Source organism: Apteryx rowi, unplaced genomic scaffold, assembly GCF_003343035.1.
Source record: "Apteryx rowi isolate R43461 unplaced genomic scaffold, aptRow1 scaffold_109, whole genome shotgun sequence".
NCBI classification, from domain to species: Eukaryota; Metazoa; Chordata; class Aves; order Apterygiformes; family Apterygidae; genus Apteryx; species Apteryx rowi.
The window spans coordinates 1518104-1535445 of record NW_020447297.1 but is presented as its reverse complement, the minus strand read 5'-3'; the positions used below and the strand labels follow the sequence as shown (position 1 = coordinate 1535445).

The 17342-nt window shown below is 39.6% G+C and overlaps 1 protein-coding gene across 1 annotated transcript in view; it reads right to left on the bottom strand.

Annotated features, from left to right (window-relative positions):
- ADCYAP1R1 (ADCYAP receptor type I) overlaps nt 1–17342 on the bottom strand; it is a 104410-nt gene that overhangs the window by 29886 nt on the left and 57182 nt on the right. The window contains exons 4-10 of the mRNA XM_026072298.1: nt 10698–10733; nt 9999–10040; nt 8151–8254; nt 7480–7577; nt 6896–7028; nt 4933–5086; nt 1407–1467 (exon numbers count right to left, since the gene is read on the bottom strand). Coding sequence (XP_025928083.1) covers nt 1407–1467; nt 4933–5086; nt 6896–7028; nt 7480–7577; nt 8151–8254; nt 9999–10040; nt 10698–10733 — 628 coding nt within the window. The remainder of the gene's footprint in view (nt 1–1406; nt 1468–4932; nt 5087–6895; nt 7029–7479; nt 7578–8150; nt 8255–9998; nt 10041–10697; nt 10734–17342) is intronic.

The following is a 17342-nucleotide window of genomic DNA, read 5'->3' as shown; positions in this document are numbered from 1 at the left end:
AGTCCATCCCTTTGTGACTGTGGTTTCCCAGTTCTGTAATTTCTGCAATGTTTTCAGGCTCATGCTGGCTTCTCCTCCACCCCCAGAACAATGCTCACTGATTTTTAAAAAGTAACCACTGAGACGCTCAGCTAGAATCTGCCTAAATGTGTTGCATGCTAAATAGCTCTTCTAAAAGAAAGGAGAGGGTTTTTTTGTTTTTTTTTCCCCCCCCTTTTTCCTTCTGTGAGATATTCCCCCTACCCGCAAAGCACAAGGACTGTTTGGACTCCTCAGAGAAATTAATGCATTGAGGACCAGTGTTGTAATCATAATAATGACACAACAGGGGTTTCTGGCTTGTTTTGCATGGAAATAAGTGCTTTAATTTGTTTTAATGTCAAAATAGAACATTGGGTCAAAGTAATGGAATCCTCTGTGGAGGAAGGGTTTTATGTACCTTCCAAAAAGACCATAAAAGAAAGAGGATGAAGAAAACCTAACAGAACTGTGAGCCTTTTGCAAATTTTGGATCCCCAGATCTCTAATATAAGGGGAAGTTAAAATGTGAGCTGAAGTCCCATGGAAATGCGACTTGGGTACATAATGCTACCTTTCACTCAGATCAAGGTTTTCCAACGACCACTGCCAGATTTTCCAAATTTTATTCAACCCCCCTTATTCCTCATCAATTTTTCTATGATTTGAGCAGTTTCAGACATAATCTCTYGAGAGCAAACATTGCTAAGTTTGGCTGATGTTCAGAGTTTATTTACACATTCATTCCTACCAGCTGTGTCTGCTGTTCTGTCATACCAGTCAGTCTACTGACTACTGGGATGTGTGTGACCATCTTGGTAGCAGTCTTTCCTTCAGGTCTTTCAGAAAAGGATACAGGATCTTTGCAGACCTGCAGACTAAACTCCTAGCTGCCTTTGTAAATCTAAGCTCAGCAGCTCCTCGTGTGGAATTCACTCACCTCCTCAGAGCTATCTTCAGTGATTTCTACAACTGAGCTTGTCACYGTCACCTTCCTTCATTCTCAGTTGGAGAGAAGGAGGCAAACACAGGTGTGATTCACCTGACAGCTATTTTAGGATGAGATGAACCWTGTGGTGGACTCCACTAACTTCACTGAGCAGGGAGCTGAGGGCCAGCTGCGTGTTTGCATTGTAGATGCCTATATCTGCTTCAACGAGGTCACTGGTGGCATAAGAACATAAACACTGGATTATGGCTATTTATGCAGCTGCACAAGAAAGCACTCTGGACTGAATACGGGCCTAAGCTATGTGCATATCCAAAACAGTGTCAGAAGTGGGCTGAGAAATTAATCTCAGTCCTGTGCTCTGATCACTAGATTTCTCTTCCATCCTTGCCATCGTGCTGAACGCCCGTGAAACGATTTCTCACGTGGTGGTACGTACCCAGTATCATCAAAGTGAAGTCTCAGCACTGCCCAGACAGTGACACAAATTGTTGGGGTGCCTGCAGAAGATAAGATGGTGATGTCGTTATCAATCTAGACCTATTTACCTGCTCAGCAACGAGTATGTCTTTACAACTTCTCCACTGAGGTTTTATTTTCTGCTACCGCTCGTGCTCCAAACAATTCAATCCATTAGATTAATTCACGCGTCTAGAAACATGTCTCAGTGAGAGGATGGGTTAATCTTGGTGGGACTGCATAACTAAAACTGATAGCAGAAAATAACAATGGTGTTTCAGATCATTATTGCTCAAAGCTGTTGTATTATGTCTTGTTGTATTAACAGTAAAATGTACTCTGTACAAAATAAAATCAGTTTCTTTGTCTAGATCTACTGTAATTATGCAATGATTGCAGAGTGGCAGATGTAGAGCTGTAATGGCATTATTGTATTTTTTGTATTCTTACGTGTTTTTGTTGTAAATGATTTGCATATATTACATTAAATCTGCTATTGTGTAAACAAGTGATTTTTGCTTTGCTTATTGAACCAGAACAAACCAATAGAGAATAGTTTTCCATCAATCACAAGATTGTTTAATTTTTCCTGAAAAAAAAAATAAAAAAAAGAATATTGGGCACAAGACTGTTTTATTTCCATTTCAGAAATTTTTTTAACCTTTAAAATTTACAAGTAGAATAGAATACAAATAAAGTCAAAATAAAATAATCCACTCAGAAAACTGGATTGATTTTCCTTTCTGGAAGCACCAGTAGGGTGTTCTTTTCTGTAGAAAATTTCAAAAAAAAATTAATGGGCTCTTGCAAGTAAATTCTGGATAAGTTGAGACTACATTTTACAGCAAATAAAGTCTTTGACTAGAAAACTGCCTGTGTCTACTCAAGCACCACTGGAAAGATGAAGGTGCTAAAAAACAAACAAAACATGGGCCTTGATAACCTCAGCTTGCAGCCGTGAATGAGACTGTTATAAGTTGACAGGCACAATTATGTTTCATACATTTTTGCAAGGCTGTGTTGATGTCACATTAATTAGGCATTGGCCTGAATCCACTTAAGTGAGTCTCTGTCAAATCTCATCTCCCCACTATCAGAAATAAAAATATCGCTCTTAGACYTAGATGACTGATGAAGCCCTGCTCCTTTAAAAAAGCACACACAGGTATGTTTGAAAGAGAAATGACAGAAAGAAATAAAATGACAGGCTTCTGGGAGAAAGAATTGTGCGTGTTTAATTTAATGAAGTCTGCCACTCTCATATGAGAATATCTAAAAAAACACCAAGATCTTTGTGCACTCAATAGATGCAAAATAATAAAAATAATCTTTAAATATGAGTCATGGGTCTGACGTGCCCTCTAGCTTGCAGTGGTTTCCACCGTAGAAATTCTGACAGTAGTGGAGTTCCAAATATGAAACAGGGGTAGGAAGGCAGAATTAGACTCAGTGTGTCATGATATCATTCAAAACGTGCATTTCATATCAACTTGGAGTTTTGGACCATCTGCTATTTGAACATACCCACATTGCCTTTTTTACACCAGAAAGAAATATATGACTTTATCACTTTCTTTCCAGCTTCTGAGTAACACTAAAAAACATATAAACCCTAAAGGTGGCAGAAAAGTGCTATTTTTTGCTGGCTTTATTTCTGTCCTAAGTAAAGAACAGGCATTATGAAAGATCCCAGAAAACAAGCAGTCTACCTCGTGGAATTACCAACCTATTGCGCATTTAAGAGTTCAAAATGATCTGGATCAACATAGCTATATGTAATTCTCATTAATCAGTCGTGGACACTGATGTGCTCAGCACAATTCAAGAAACAGATAAACACCCAGCTCCTGAAAAATGCTGAGCTTGCGCTTCTTGCTGCTCCAACTCAACTCTCCCTCAGCTCAGAGCCGAGGGGCTGCTTTTGCCCTGAATAACTTGAGAACTTGAATGCAAACTCCGGAAGAGTTCCTGTCCATGTAAAGTGCCAATTGCTCTTACCAAGTCTGGGGAACTTCAATACAAATTGAAATATGCAGGAACTGAGAGAATTGAGGACTCAAAAAAAAGAAAAAAAAAAGAAAAAACTTTTGGAGATTCCCTTAGYGCTACTAATGGGTACTATTGATACCGCTTTGAACACAAGGTGATTACTATAAACTGAAGATCTTGATCTTATTTGCAGTATTCAACTCAAGAACAAAAATGTTGAGGCTGCATTATAGAATAAGTCTATCCAAGCAGTTCTTTCATTACAGAGACTGAAAAATCCTTTTGTCAGTTGATATTCTGTGTTGCAATATTCTCACATTCACATGCATCTCGAGATACGAAATTTGTGCAAACTCAGCTAAAGGAACCCAATCCCTGGCTTGTGTTTGGATTGCAAAGATTTCTGTAATGTTTTATTTTCTATTTTTCACATTGTCATAGATGTGACCCACAAGTTCTCTACGAAAATGGTCTTATATTTGAGCAATAGTGTGATTATACATCTGTATGTGGTTAGTACAAGGGGAAGTTTGAATGACTTTTCTAATAGTTTCCCGGCCTCTGATATGCCATAGGCTATTTCTGATCCACAGTCTCTTTCTTCTCTATCCCTTTCCCCCTTTGCAGGGAGTCTTTGCCAGGAGCTGAGAAAAAAACCTGGCTGTGGATTACTTGAAGGTTCAGGCTGCATGAGGATTTGTATTCAAAGGAGAACAGTTTAAGGGATATGGGTTATCTGTAGGTTTTATGCACGAATATACAGGATTATAAGAAGATATTTCTATTTCCAGATTATTTCTGAAGTAAGTTTTGTTAAAGTATAAATATCGAGCTTAGGTGTCTTAGGATGCATTTAAAATGAATTGATTCTTCTGCAGCCACCATCTGACTACTGCACAAAAAAAAACAAAAAAACCCACCAAAAACAAACAAACAAACAAACAAACAAACAAACAAAACTGTCAGCAAAGTATAGTTTGAATTATCATGTTACAGGCATCACTTTAGTCCATCATGAAAAACAATTAGACTGGTTATCACTGCAGAACTGGACTTTCTGAAACAAACCTTGTTTCTTCCCAACATAACCAGTTCCCATTTCTACCCAGGTATGATAAGCATACACAGATACTCTTTGGATATGTTTTCAGTTTAGATATTAGCTGGAAGAAAGTCACAAATGAAGTCTTAGAAAATGGACTAGACTTAGTTTTTCGGATTCGATTAAACAGAACTTGCATTAAGAAGGCCTCTTATAGAAGGCAATTCTCAGCTGTTGACTACATCTCAGCAAGAGATGCAACGTGCTCTGGATTTCAGTTCAAATATACCCAGACGAAGAAACACAACACAGTCTGGTCTGCAATGACCCTTCTATACAAAGACTAAAACTATACTTCAAGCTGGTATGTGGAAATATCCAGCAATTCATTCTTCTGCCTGCAGTGAAACTTTCAAGAGAAGGAAGAAAGTTTCTTGCACAGCGAGACACATTATACATAAGAAGTGTCACGTACCCCAGCCAATAATGGTGTACCAGTAGAAATATCTCCTCTCTGGGAAAAAGGTTTCCACGAGTAAAGTGAAAAGGTACAGTCCCTCAATGAAAAGCCAGAAGTAGTTGGACATGACACAGTAGTGAAAAAAGACCATCACAGCTTTACATTCCACCTGCAGAGAACCAAGCAAAAACAAAGTTATTTCCATGTTGTTTTGTCAGAGAGAGGAAATGCTTTCAACCTCTCCAAATCCATCAGTGGAGAGGAGCACAGTTGGGACTTGTATTATACACTTTCAATAGTAAAGTTTTAAAAGCATGAGAAGAATGTGAGGGGCCACTTAGACGCTGAAGCTTTAAAGGGCAGGTAACCAATTTTATCCACGGGAGGTGGTCGACAAGTGCCTGCAGAGAGCTTGAGAACTTCTTGCATTAGTGGGAGTTCACATCGACAATGGACACTAATTGCTAGATTTAAGCCCTCTTCTAGGAATTAAGTGCAGACAAGAAAAGCACCCAGTTGTTTACCGAGCAAACCTAAGGAAGGATTTGAAATGGCAAGATGATTGTGGGAAGCCCTGAGAGTGGGAGCACAAAGGATGCCCCCTCCTGCGTGGAGTTCATAATTGTGCTTCCGTGCAATTTGCAGGAATTGTCCCTCAGGGACAGAAAATGAAAGTGAGCGTTAAGTGTAAAGAAAGCAGAGTGATTCACTGTACAGAAGGATAGAAACTTTCATTCATTTAGTGGGGGGAAAAGCAGCAGACCAAAGGAAAAAAAAAAGAAAAAAACACTTTAAAAGCCTCAGGTGGAAACCACACTCTACCCCGAAGCTGCAAGAGTAGGACACACTTGTCTTTCCAGTGTTGCATCCCAGGGAGATATCATGAGGCCTACAAAACAGTCTTTTCAACATGTCGCAGCAGAAGCAGCCTGCGACCTGGAGGATCCTTCCTGAGCCAGTGGGAGGTCGACAATTTTGTCTAGTTCCCAATTGTACCCCATCCTCTGGGACAAGTCTACAGCCAATATAAACCATCAGAACTTGAGCTGCTTCGAAGAAGCTCCTACAGTTTATGCCAGCTGAAGATCTGACGATTAGATCACTGATTTTAATGTGTTTTGTGCTTCAGGTGGTTCAAAACAACAAGGCAGGTGCCCTTGTTAGAAGAGAGATTTGAACAAACTTCAGCTCTAATATGAGTTCAGTTTTACCACTGAGGAGAATTAACAGCGAAAACTTGTTTAAATGACCAAAAAAAAGACTGACTAAAAAATTAGACAGATGCACTTTTCTTATGGAAGTGACTCGTAGGGAATTTAGTTCATACTGGATGGATAAAGAAGATCTCAGTTTGGGAAGTCACTATAATTCCATCATAATTGTTCTAAGTGAGCTGATTTATTAGATCAAATACTACCCTTAAATGTGAACCAAGTTAGGATTTACATGCAATACATAGTTAAGTGCATCAGTGAAAGTGACTGCTTTCCATGAAACTACACACTGAGAAGACTTCAGAGACAAACACACAGCTAATGCTGATGATTTTCTGAGACTGGCAAAGGTAGGTATGACCATCAGGGGTATTTCCTATGCCTGAACGGTCCCTTTCTTTACACCCGACCTCCCACTATCTAGAGAAAATAAGTCCCTGGAGAAAATCTAGACCCTAGATGAAGGAAATTGTGCTCCCATCCAACCTATAGTTATGCAGACCTGTGAAAGGGAGAAACTACCTGAATAGAGTCAGAAACTGAAACTTGTTGGTTTGTCCTAAAGCACAGACCCCTGGACACTAATTACATCATCAGACTATGCCATCCACTGTTTCACTGTGAACTGGGAGGGAAGTTTACCACAAAGCGCCTTCTCTCCCAACAGGTTCTCAGCCTCTGATACCCTATGGACTGCTGCCTGACTCACTATTTTTGTTATTTCATACTGAAAAGATAAAGGAAAAGAATTCAGTTTTACTTACGGTTGAGATAAAACAATGGTTACCATCCTGTTCGGCATAAAGAACCCCATCTTTAATGAACACGGATATTGCTCGCAGGATGAATGAAACAAAGAGGTTCATGTGGATAAAGTTTCGAGTGCAGTGAAGCTTCCTGGAGAGGAAAGAACAAAGGAGAGGAAAAGAGAGAGAAAAAAAAGAGACTTTTCTCTCTTGGAAATAGCACACTGGGCATAGCTATTGCGTGACCAGAGCTCCTAGCACCCTGGTGCTAAGCATCCCAATGTCTAAAAGACAGGTGTGTGGATAATACTGACCCTAAACCTATCTAATCTGGGGGATTTTCCAGCAGAAGTGGATCTGGGGGATTTTCCAGCAGAACAGAAAGCAGGCAGGGTAGCATAAAATAGACCCAAGCCCATCTGCAGTCTACTGAAATGTGACTACCGGAGTGGCTGCCTCCTGAGGGAACACCYACAGTAAAGGGCTTCTCCCTCTTATTTTGCAGTTGTTGAGGTAAAAACCTAAATGTTTTGGGCCAATGAACTACGTCTGGTCTCTTTTCTCCAGTGACYGAACAACTCTCCGCTCACATCGTGACTCACCGGAAACGGCACAGGATGACCATCGCGGTGGTGAGGGAAACGAGGGAAGTGCTGTATCCCACCGTGTACAGAGCCTTCACGGATAGATAGTAATAATCCTTGGGAGACAAAAARTACAATGTTAGAAGCTTCACCTACAGTCACATCTTTTTTACCCTGTCAAAGTGTAGGGAGATMCATAAACAAGGTTGTTTCTTAAACAGCCTGGTTGTCTTCTTCTTTTGGTTCCCCTGATATCTCACTGTATATTATCCACACAGGTTGCTGTATGTTTGGCGTACTCTTGGATCCACATTGTGTAAAGTTTATTTGTCAGTCGCCTAGCAAAGGGTATCTATAATTTCTGTGACCACTGTGCAGGTATCTGCAGTAGAAAGTAGATGGCTAAAGAGTTCCCTAGTCAATAGGGAAGAAATGGGGTCCAATCCGTGCTTCTAAGAGTTACAAGCCATATCATCAGTAAACACTCATATTCTGGAAGTATTTGGTATTAGGATAGGAAAGATTAAAAGCTTTCTTCTTACATATTTATATCATTTTATATATATGATTGTTTCATTCTAATCACCATCAAATCAGGACATGATCAGAGACTGGGCAAAAAGCAAAAAAACCAGACTACTTCCCCCCACACTCATTAACCTGTTTTTAATTGTAAAATTAATTGTCACCTGGTTATCAGACTCTGTTTCATTTTCATCAAAGCCACAGGCATCATAATAGTGAGGAAAAGGTTCAGACCAGCCATCTTCAGTGCAATTTCTGCTGATGTCCCCTATGTCAAATGTTAGGTAGAGTTGAAATGAAGTTATTGAAGCAAACCACAGGGCATACCCTCCCTTCCCCTTGGCATGTGACCAAAGAAAACCTCACTACAAATGTGGGTACAACTTATCTGACTATACATAGAAGGCTTTAATGACATCTTTAATTTTTAATGACATCTTTAATGACCTACTTCTCCAGTAGGTGCCAATGGATGTCTTTCTACAGSTGTTCACCAGACAGCAAAAGGGATCTAATCAATATAGACAGTGTTTCTAGAGCACCAAAGATCTCATTCTCAAGTGGATATCTAAAAAAAGGCACCCTGTGTGCCCATGTCTCTCCATTGACTCTGAAAGTTTTCTAAAGAATATAGTTTTGATGTAGACATCTACACTTCAGATGGCTAGAAGGTGAGCCCAGTGTCTAAACATAGGTACATTGTGCCATTTGAGATGACCCAGACTATTTGTATCTGAGGTGTCTGCATAAGGCTGGCAAGTTAAATGCAAGTCCAGCATGATTTTTTTGGAGCAGCAGCTGGAGGCCAGGCAGGATGCTGTAGGATATCTAAAACAGCCTTATAGGTCTATACTGAAGCAGCTGCATTGCTCCCCTACAGTGAGAGGACAATGTATGCYGCTCATATGTCTTGAAGACTAGGCTCTGCTCTGAGAGTGACCTTGGGAGAAGGGTCCATAGGAAAGGAAAGAAAGGGTGGGAATCTCTGACAGCGACATGTTCGTTTACATCTCCAGATGTCCTGAGTGGCTTCACTTACAAATTCTCTGAGAACAAACCTACTTCAGAGCTTCTCACATTCCTCTGCTTCCTATTATTTGTGCCAATCCCAATTCATAAGCTTATGCTAAACCAAGTGCTTGTGAGGAACCTCCAAGCTGGCTCATAGAAAACCTCTTTCTTTTTTTCTCTTTTTAGCCTAATGATTTGGCTAATCTCATTTAAAGAATAGCTCCTAAATACCTTTCACTGACACAGTCAAGGGGCTTAGAACTATATTGGTGGGAACAGAAGAGGGAAAATGCCTGTTGAGACTAGCTTTGTTACTGAGGCTGTCTAAGGTGGGATGGCACCCTCAGTGGTCTTTTTAACCAGCATTACTCTTATCAGAGCTCAGTGACCTGGTTGAAACATTAGAGCTTATTTGTCTTGAGCACAATGAACTWTTTTTTTATTGAAATGCTACAGGTTATGGAGTTTGGGCTGTACCTTGATTAGAATTGATAGAAATTTCAATTTTTTTCTTTTATTAAGGTTGTGCTGCTTCACATTCTTAAAGCAGTTTTAGTCAAGTAGCTCATAAMAGTGGCAGTGACCTTATTTTTAGAGAATCTGTTTGCCATCCATGAGACAGAATATATCTATTTAATCACAGCATTCATTTAAGAACGTTGCACTAGGCAAATTTTGGTAAATTACTTTTGCACATTCATCCCCAGTTTTCTATGGAAAATAAGCACTGAATCACAGCGCTGAGTTTCCTTAACACCATTTAGCAATTATTGTTAAGCAGGTAGATATAATTTATAACAATATACTTGCTAGATCACAGTGCTCAATAGTTGATGAATAAATTTTCATAATACAGCTAAAAGTAACACACTAGGAAATGTGTCACCATAATTAGAACTGATTAGAAAATAATACCCAGCTGGCAGGAGAAAAAGCTTGGAACTTCCTTTTTAGAAGAGTTAAAATGAAAAGGGGAAAGATTCCTTGATTCTATTTCTTACCTATGGGAGACTGGGCTGCACTTTCCAGCAGGTCATAATCACCTATAAAAATAGAAATTTCGCATGAAATCGTTTTGCTTGTGTTTGCTATTAGAACCAGAAGGGGTCTCTGTGGAAGTCAGTGAGAAGAATTCAACTGAATTTTATTTGCTTGGATCAAACCCAATATCAATAAATTCTTGATTTTCTCTTTTGGAGAAGTAAACATAGTTTTACTTGTGAGTTTAAATCAAGGCTGAACCTATAAAGTTAAGCATTCACAAGTGCAAACAGCCAGCACTTAGCTAAAAAGACATATAATCACATTAGGACCCATTTTATTATAAAAATATAAAAATAAAACGTTATGTTTCTAGAAATTTACTTTTAGGATTAACAAACTCCATAACTATTTAAGTATGAACACTTACCACAGAATTCATGGAAACTGAGTTCCRTCCATCAATAACAAATAATAACTAATTGGTTTTAAACAAGATAGCTTAATTTGGTGTTTCTAGGTTAGCTCACACTGATTTCTAGAAACATAACAGATTTTTACCTTTATTTTTTGTCAGAATGCTACCATGAGAACTACATATATTGGTTATCACAGCAGGTGGTACATAAACTAATAATCTCARATTATAATGTGCTCTACAGACAATTTTTGAGAACAGAGATATATTGAAGGAGATGGTGAGCAGGACTGGTTCTTACCTGCATGAGTTTGTCCCAAGTTATCTACTTCCCAACCTGAAATTAGGAGAATAAAAATAATTTATTTGATCCAGRTAATAGTTTGCTTCCCACAAGAGAAACGGATGTATCAAAGCCCAGAGAAYAACTGCAAGAGAATTCTGTTTAAATTATTTTTTCAAGATAGGTAATGTACATTTCTGACTGGAAAGTGAAATGATAAGATGGTTCATTGCATTGTATTATTCGGTTGCTGGTTATCATGGATGGTTTTTGAATTCTAGAAAAGATATGAGAAACACAGGTGGGATTTTTTTTTTYYWRWTTTTTTTTCKGGRAGGRATTAAGAAAGGCCTGCCMATTTCCAGGATATGGCACCCAAAATGCWTGCCAATTCATATTTTAGAAATTAGACATTCATTACAATAGAAAATCTCAAAAGTTCGGATGTGCAAAACAAACAATAAAAATTCCAAAATAAAAAGCTGGGGAACGCATAAAAGGGAAACCTTAAGCCACTGAGTGGTGCTGCTGCGTYAGATGCAGGGAAGCACAAAGGAGCTGGACAAGGCTGTGATAGCTCTGCCAGTGTCCACCGAATAAATATAACCAAAAAAAAAGTGTTGCTAATATCTTAACTGCTGCTAATAGGTTAAAAGTTTAGATTAGCTTAGTTCTGTATCCTCTGGAATAACCACAGGACTTGACATTTTTCTTCTTCAACCCTGAACATACAATCACCTCTCAACTAGGYGTTAGAAAAGTTATACATCAATTTGTATGATTTTATTATTCATTAAAAAGTTAACTTCTACAAAAATATTATGTTTGATACGACAGGAAAGGGGAAAGGCAGCATCTAAGAAAACAAAATAATGAAGGGAGTCTTTTCAGTACAACATCAAATGTATTCTGTGCTTTGTCCTTTTTCAAAACCCTTACCATGAAATAATTTTAAATTCAGTCCTTCCCCCTCCACACACACACACTTAAAATAAATCAAATGTGCTTTCTGATCTTCTAAATTTGAAATCGAAGGATTTAGTGTGAAGATGATGGTGGGAGTCTARAAAACCAGGAGAACTAAGCTGAAACTTTTGTTCAAAGCCCTTCACTCTTTTTCAGCATCCTCCCTTTCGGGTGGGCTGCACTGAGCCATTCAAATGGGTGGTGTCTTCAACATCAGACCTGCATACTCAAGCCATTAATGACTTTGGAGGACTAATCTTGAAAGTCATGCCGAACACCTGTGGTCTCCTGGCTTCTCTACACAACTCCAGGCACTTTCAAGATTTCACATAGGAGATTTCCTATTTTCAAATACCATATTGATTTGCTAACACCGAAGACACGCAGACACGTTGGCAATGCTCTAGGCAAGCTCCTTCTGACAAAGGTCGTTCAACCTGTTGCATCAGTCTGAAGAACCAGGCAGAGCAGAAGCGCTAAGACTGTGCTCCAGGTTCCCGTGAGAATAACAGGAGCAGCTCTGCCAAGTGCTTTGGGCAGACACGAGTGCCTCCTGAGCCCACCGAAAAGCAGGTTTACCAAACGTCATCGCGTTCATCTCACCTAGCTTTAGCAGTATGTATCTGCAGCTGAGCTAGCCACTGTGGACTCCATTATTGTCAACCATTTCTGATGGTGTCATTCCCCTGCGCTTTTTCCCATCATCTAAAGTTCCTCTGAGGAGATGTCCATGGAATAGGAAGGGAGACCACAGACATAGATGCCTACATTGCTAACATCTGAATTCAGAATACCAATATGAGGACATCTTGTGGGAGTTTTGCCTGTGGCTTTATTAGGCACAGGATCAGAAAGCAAGCCAGTGTTGCTCGATCCCGGTCTTTCACAAAGTCCATAGCCTCCTATTCTTCAAACCAACAGCTCATAAAGGAACTGGTTCCTCACATGACACCACCTCGTTCAGTATCCTACATCTTACAGTGACTCATGGGAGAAAAGTTAGAGGAAGATGCAAAAACAGATCCCAAAGAACTATTTGACTCATGAAAAATTCAGTCTTAGTTTATCAGTTGTAGAGAGTGGCAGCTTAAATCCYTAAGTGTGGCTTAAATCCTGAAGTCCAGAATTCTTGTTGGGAGAAGATCAGGGCAGTATGAAATATTTGATGGAATTTTGGTATTTTTGGCATCCTGGCATGTGCATTGATTGCTCAAAAAGACAGAAGTTCTATTTAAGATTCAAATGCAGATTTAGCTATTCTTTCCTATCATCTAAAAAAGAAGAAAGAAAAAATACCACTGTTTCAGTCTAAATACTGGTTGTAGATAGTTTTAGTTGTGTTAGAATTTTAGTTGATTTTGAATTTCATGATATCTATAATAATAGCTAGAACATAATATTAATGTAGCTTTGTGCAATAGAGATTTTTAATGTCATTTTATACTGTTTTTCATATTCATTATATAAATATTTACATTCATTTTTATATTCATTATATAAAATGATCATTTTTATATATGACCAAATAATTATTGCATTTTATTGTGTTTAGACATTATGAAAAGATTCACATTTTCAACAATGTTAATTTTCTGAGTGCTGTAAGACCAAACTTCCATTTTACTAACATACGTTTTCTRTAGCTGAGACTTTGCTAATGTACTTAAGAAAAGTCCTGCAGAACCTTTTATTATACAGGCTTTTAGATTTGATCCATCGACCTCATCACTAATAAGTTAAGCCACTGGAAAGTCAATTAGATTTATACTGAACATTATGCTCTGAATTAGAACTAAAAGTCAAAGTCCATCTAATGAGTGTGAGGAAAMATTTATTTATTTATTTATTTATTTATTTATTTTTATGCATACACACACAAACACAAACATATATAGTGTGAGAGAATGTACAGTCACCATCTGGCTTTAAATTCCTGAGTGCTGCAGCTGCCCTGCTCTCTGATGCCTTTACTTTTATGTATCCTAAACCAGAATATGGTTTTAAGGATGCTTATATGACAGAATACTACGCTAATGGGTCTGTTTACTCGTGTCTCAGAGTGTGATGAAGTTCCGTTGGGTTATTTCTGTGCCTAACATTTAACACATTGACCTATATAGGGACAAGGCCTTAATTTGCATTTGAGCTAGGAAGTTTGGGGTCGTAGCAAGTGTAGATGTCTCATTTTTCAGCATATCGCCCTTAAATTGTACTGTACTGTAAGAAGTAGTTATTGATGTGAGTTCCCCCATACCAATTCAACAGCATACCCTGACACAGGAGTCAAACTCTCAGTATCCTCTCTAAATGCACCTTTTTAAAGAAGAGTAGGATTTTAATTCAAGGGTTACACTCCAGACTTACATCAATGTCTGTGCTCCTCACATATATAGCAGCACTTAACAAATGTGCTGTTATAACAGCAATAAAGCACAGCCCAAACTATAGAAAGGTGGAGCCAAGGGCAGCTATTAAACAATGTCACTGTTTTTTAAATCAATAATTGCCTGCAACAGTCAATAAGCTCCGGAGGCAGCTAATGGTATTCTTGACACAGGATGATTTGTCCAGTATATTGACAGATAGCGTTATCCACTATTTGACCAGCTTGAATAGGTAAGCGTCACTCTTTCAGAAGTAAAGCAAATCTTCCCTTAGAGCTATAACTGTCATTATTAATTAGATGTTATGTGCAGTACTACTTAAAGGCCCTAAAATAAGATCCACCAGAATGCTGAACAGCCGGTCAGAAAGACCAAATGAAAAAATCAAATGTAAGAAATGTTGCTTATTTCTATTCTAGATGAAGAGGTTCAAGAAAACAAAACGAAACAAAAATTAAAGGACTTGTCAAGGGCTACACATAGAGTTAGTGGCAGAGACAGAGATCATTTATGCCCTTTTCTTGCCCGCTTATTACACTTCTTTCCTTGGTTTTTAATTGCTGAGCCCTAGAATACACAACTACCTTCTCATTATCTGCCACTGGATGAGAAATTTAATGCAAGTGGTTGTTGCTTCTGCTTTAAAGTGAGCAGGACTGGCCAAGCGAGAGCCAGGAAACAGTCTGTGTACGCTGAGCCTCGGAGCTCGGTGCAGCCTTTTAGATCGTCTCCTACGTGCCAAGTCGGTGCTGGCTGCTTTCGGTGTCAGCTGGCATGGCAACTGATTTATCTCCCATAGATTTGTTTATCTGAGCACGACTTGCGTTTAACCCTTTGGTTCCAATATTTGTGCCTTGTTAGTGGCCGGGGAGGAGAATGAAAGGCTTCAAAAACTATTCCGACCTAAAATGACTTGCTCGCGCTTCTCCCTTATTCCTGTTGTCCCCTTCTCGGTATTTTTGGTTGGAGGTCCACACAGGTCATCCTCTGAAAGGTTGGATTTTGGCAGCATTGAGATCAATGTGCAAAGCTCTGCCTGCTTTCACTGCATGTAGATTCAGTCCCTTCGGAAAGGTAGAGGTTGGGGTAGAGACAGAATATGGAAAACATTTCCTACAATCACCTACTACTGTGCTGTCGGAGATGCGGATGGTGAGGTGGTTAGGCAGGAATCCTACCTCTCCCTGTTTTCTATAGCACGGGTTAGAAGATTAACATTTAACTGATAAATATCTATTAAATAACCCTGCTCGCTCTCCTGCCCGACTCTGCAGCAAGCACCCCGCAGCGCCGTTCCCCTCCCGTTCCCGTGGCTGCGTGCTGCTCGTATGCACCAGGCAATCTGTTCAGCCGGCTGGCAGAGCTGCAGTCGGCAACAGCAGTCTACTTCGACAGCAGCTTTTCTGGGGCTTCCTGAGCTCCCCGCGCTGCTAAAGCTCGTGCACTCCGCCAGCTGCCTCTAATGTCCTCTGCCCGCTCATGTATGTGGACGTACACAATCTCATACACACACACAAGCTAACCATCCCTGTTCCTTCACTTTTCCACTCTCATTTTTCATGGAAAAGTGATCCAGATACAGCTGCTAGACCTTTACAATCTCATTAATACATCTGTAGAAAGTGTCAGCCGGACAAGGTCATAGGGTATGTGGACTTAAAGGATCCCACATCTTTCCCCGTGCTAAGAACTTCCTTCAAGTGTGTCCGGGGTTGTTGGTCTCCCCGGCCTCATGCCCCATAGACAATACTTTAAATTACATATTGAGTCATGATCATGAGTTTACCGTATATTGTCATTTAAGTGGTCAAAGGGGTTTTTAAACATAGTGCTCACACTGTGATAGTGCAAAATAAAATGATATTGTTCACTGTGCTTTACAAACAGGGAAACTGAGGCAGAGGAAACTTAAGCATCACATTAGGAAGCATGACTCATATTTAGGTGTTTGGATAAGAACTGGTGCCTAAGCATATCTGTAGATCTGATCCAGTGGGACAGATTCATCCCATCTAACTTAGCTCCCAGAAGATAAGTATCAAGTTAATCTGGTCTTTAGTTTCCTTCTGTAAAGAGCAAAGAGATGAGCACTTCCAGAGGGTGATCTGTTTTAGACATCTACCGTGGGATGAGATGAACTGCCTTCTGCAAGTGCTTTGCTACCCAGCAGCTTGTGCAAAACATTGCAGTAGGGATAGTGATGGAGCTGATGTATAAACCTTTATTTCCCATGCCCTGCAAGTAATTCAGGGCATGTGGCTGCATGACAAGGTGGCAAGAAGACCCAGGGAAAAATTCCTGGAGATCATGGGAGAATATCAGTGAGGTCCCATAGGGAGACCATAAAGGCTGTATACATAGGACTGGGGGAGGCAGGACTGATGTAATGATGTGATCAATAACATGTAAGGGAGCTTATGCCTTTCTTCTTTTTTTCCTCTTCCTTATCAAAGGCTGTGAAACTATCAGTGGACTGAGGTCACCATAGCAACTGCTAGACATCATTTAAGCATTATTTGTATCCTTCCTATGAAGCCGACTGTCACAGGAGCATCCATCAAAGTGCAGGATAAACGACAGTACAGTCCAAGAGGCTCCTAGCTCAGAGAAGGGAGCAGGGGGGGGTCATACTTCAGATAAAAGCAAAAAAAAAAAAAAAAAAAAAAAAAAAAAGAAAAGAAAAGAAAAGAAAATAAGAAATCCTGTCCAAAGCAGATTATCAGTTGTGAAGTCCCAAAGTCCCACAGCCAATAGCATATGAGCACACTTACCTAAAGGTAAGTGTGAGTGTGCGCTTGCCATACCTTAAAGCTTGCAATCAGCTGGAATCCCTTTTTCAGTTATTAGAGTAGGAGGAGAAATGAGAATAAAGGCAGCTAGTAAAGGTTGAAGCCCTCGGAAACTTCCCAGAGGAGCACAATTTTTGAATTCTCCAAGGCCAAATTATTTTTTAAAACACATTGTCAAGGGCCTTGAGCTATGTTACAGCTTTCTCCTGGCCACTGCAGGATGTCCTCCCACACCAGGGCACCACTGCCCCTTTTTGTCAAGCTGTATGTTTGATATCAAACAAAGCACAGATCTCTTATATTCCCGTTGCGTGGTGAGAAAGGCCAAAAATATCCTTTTCCTCTAAAAAGTATCTATAAAGTCTCAAACAGTTGATTGGAAATGTAGATAGAGTTACTAGTCTTTGATGGCAATATTTTCCTCCAATTTTCCTCTGCAATGCAGATAGACTTTGTGATGCTGTGGCAGGGGAGGCATGCTGATTAAACTTGTCCTGCTTGCTTTGGAAAAGCTGAGGCAATTC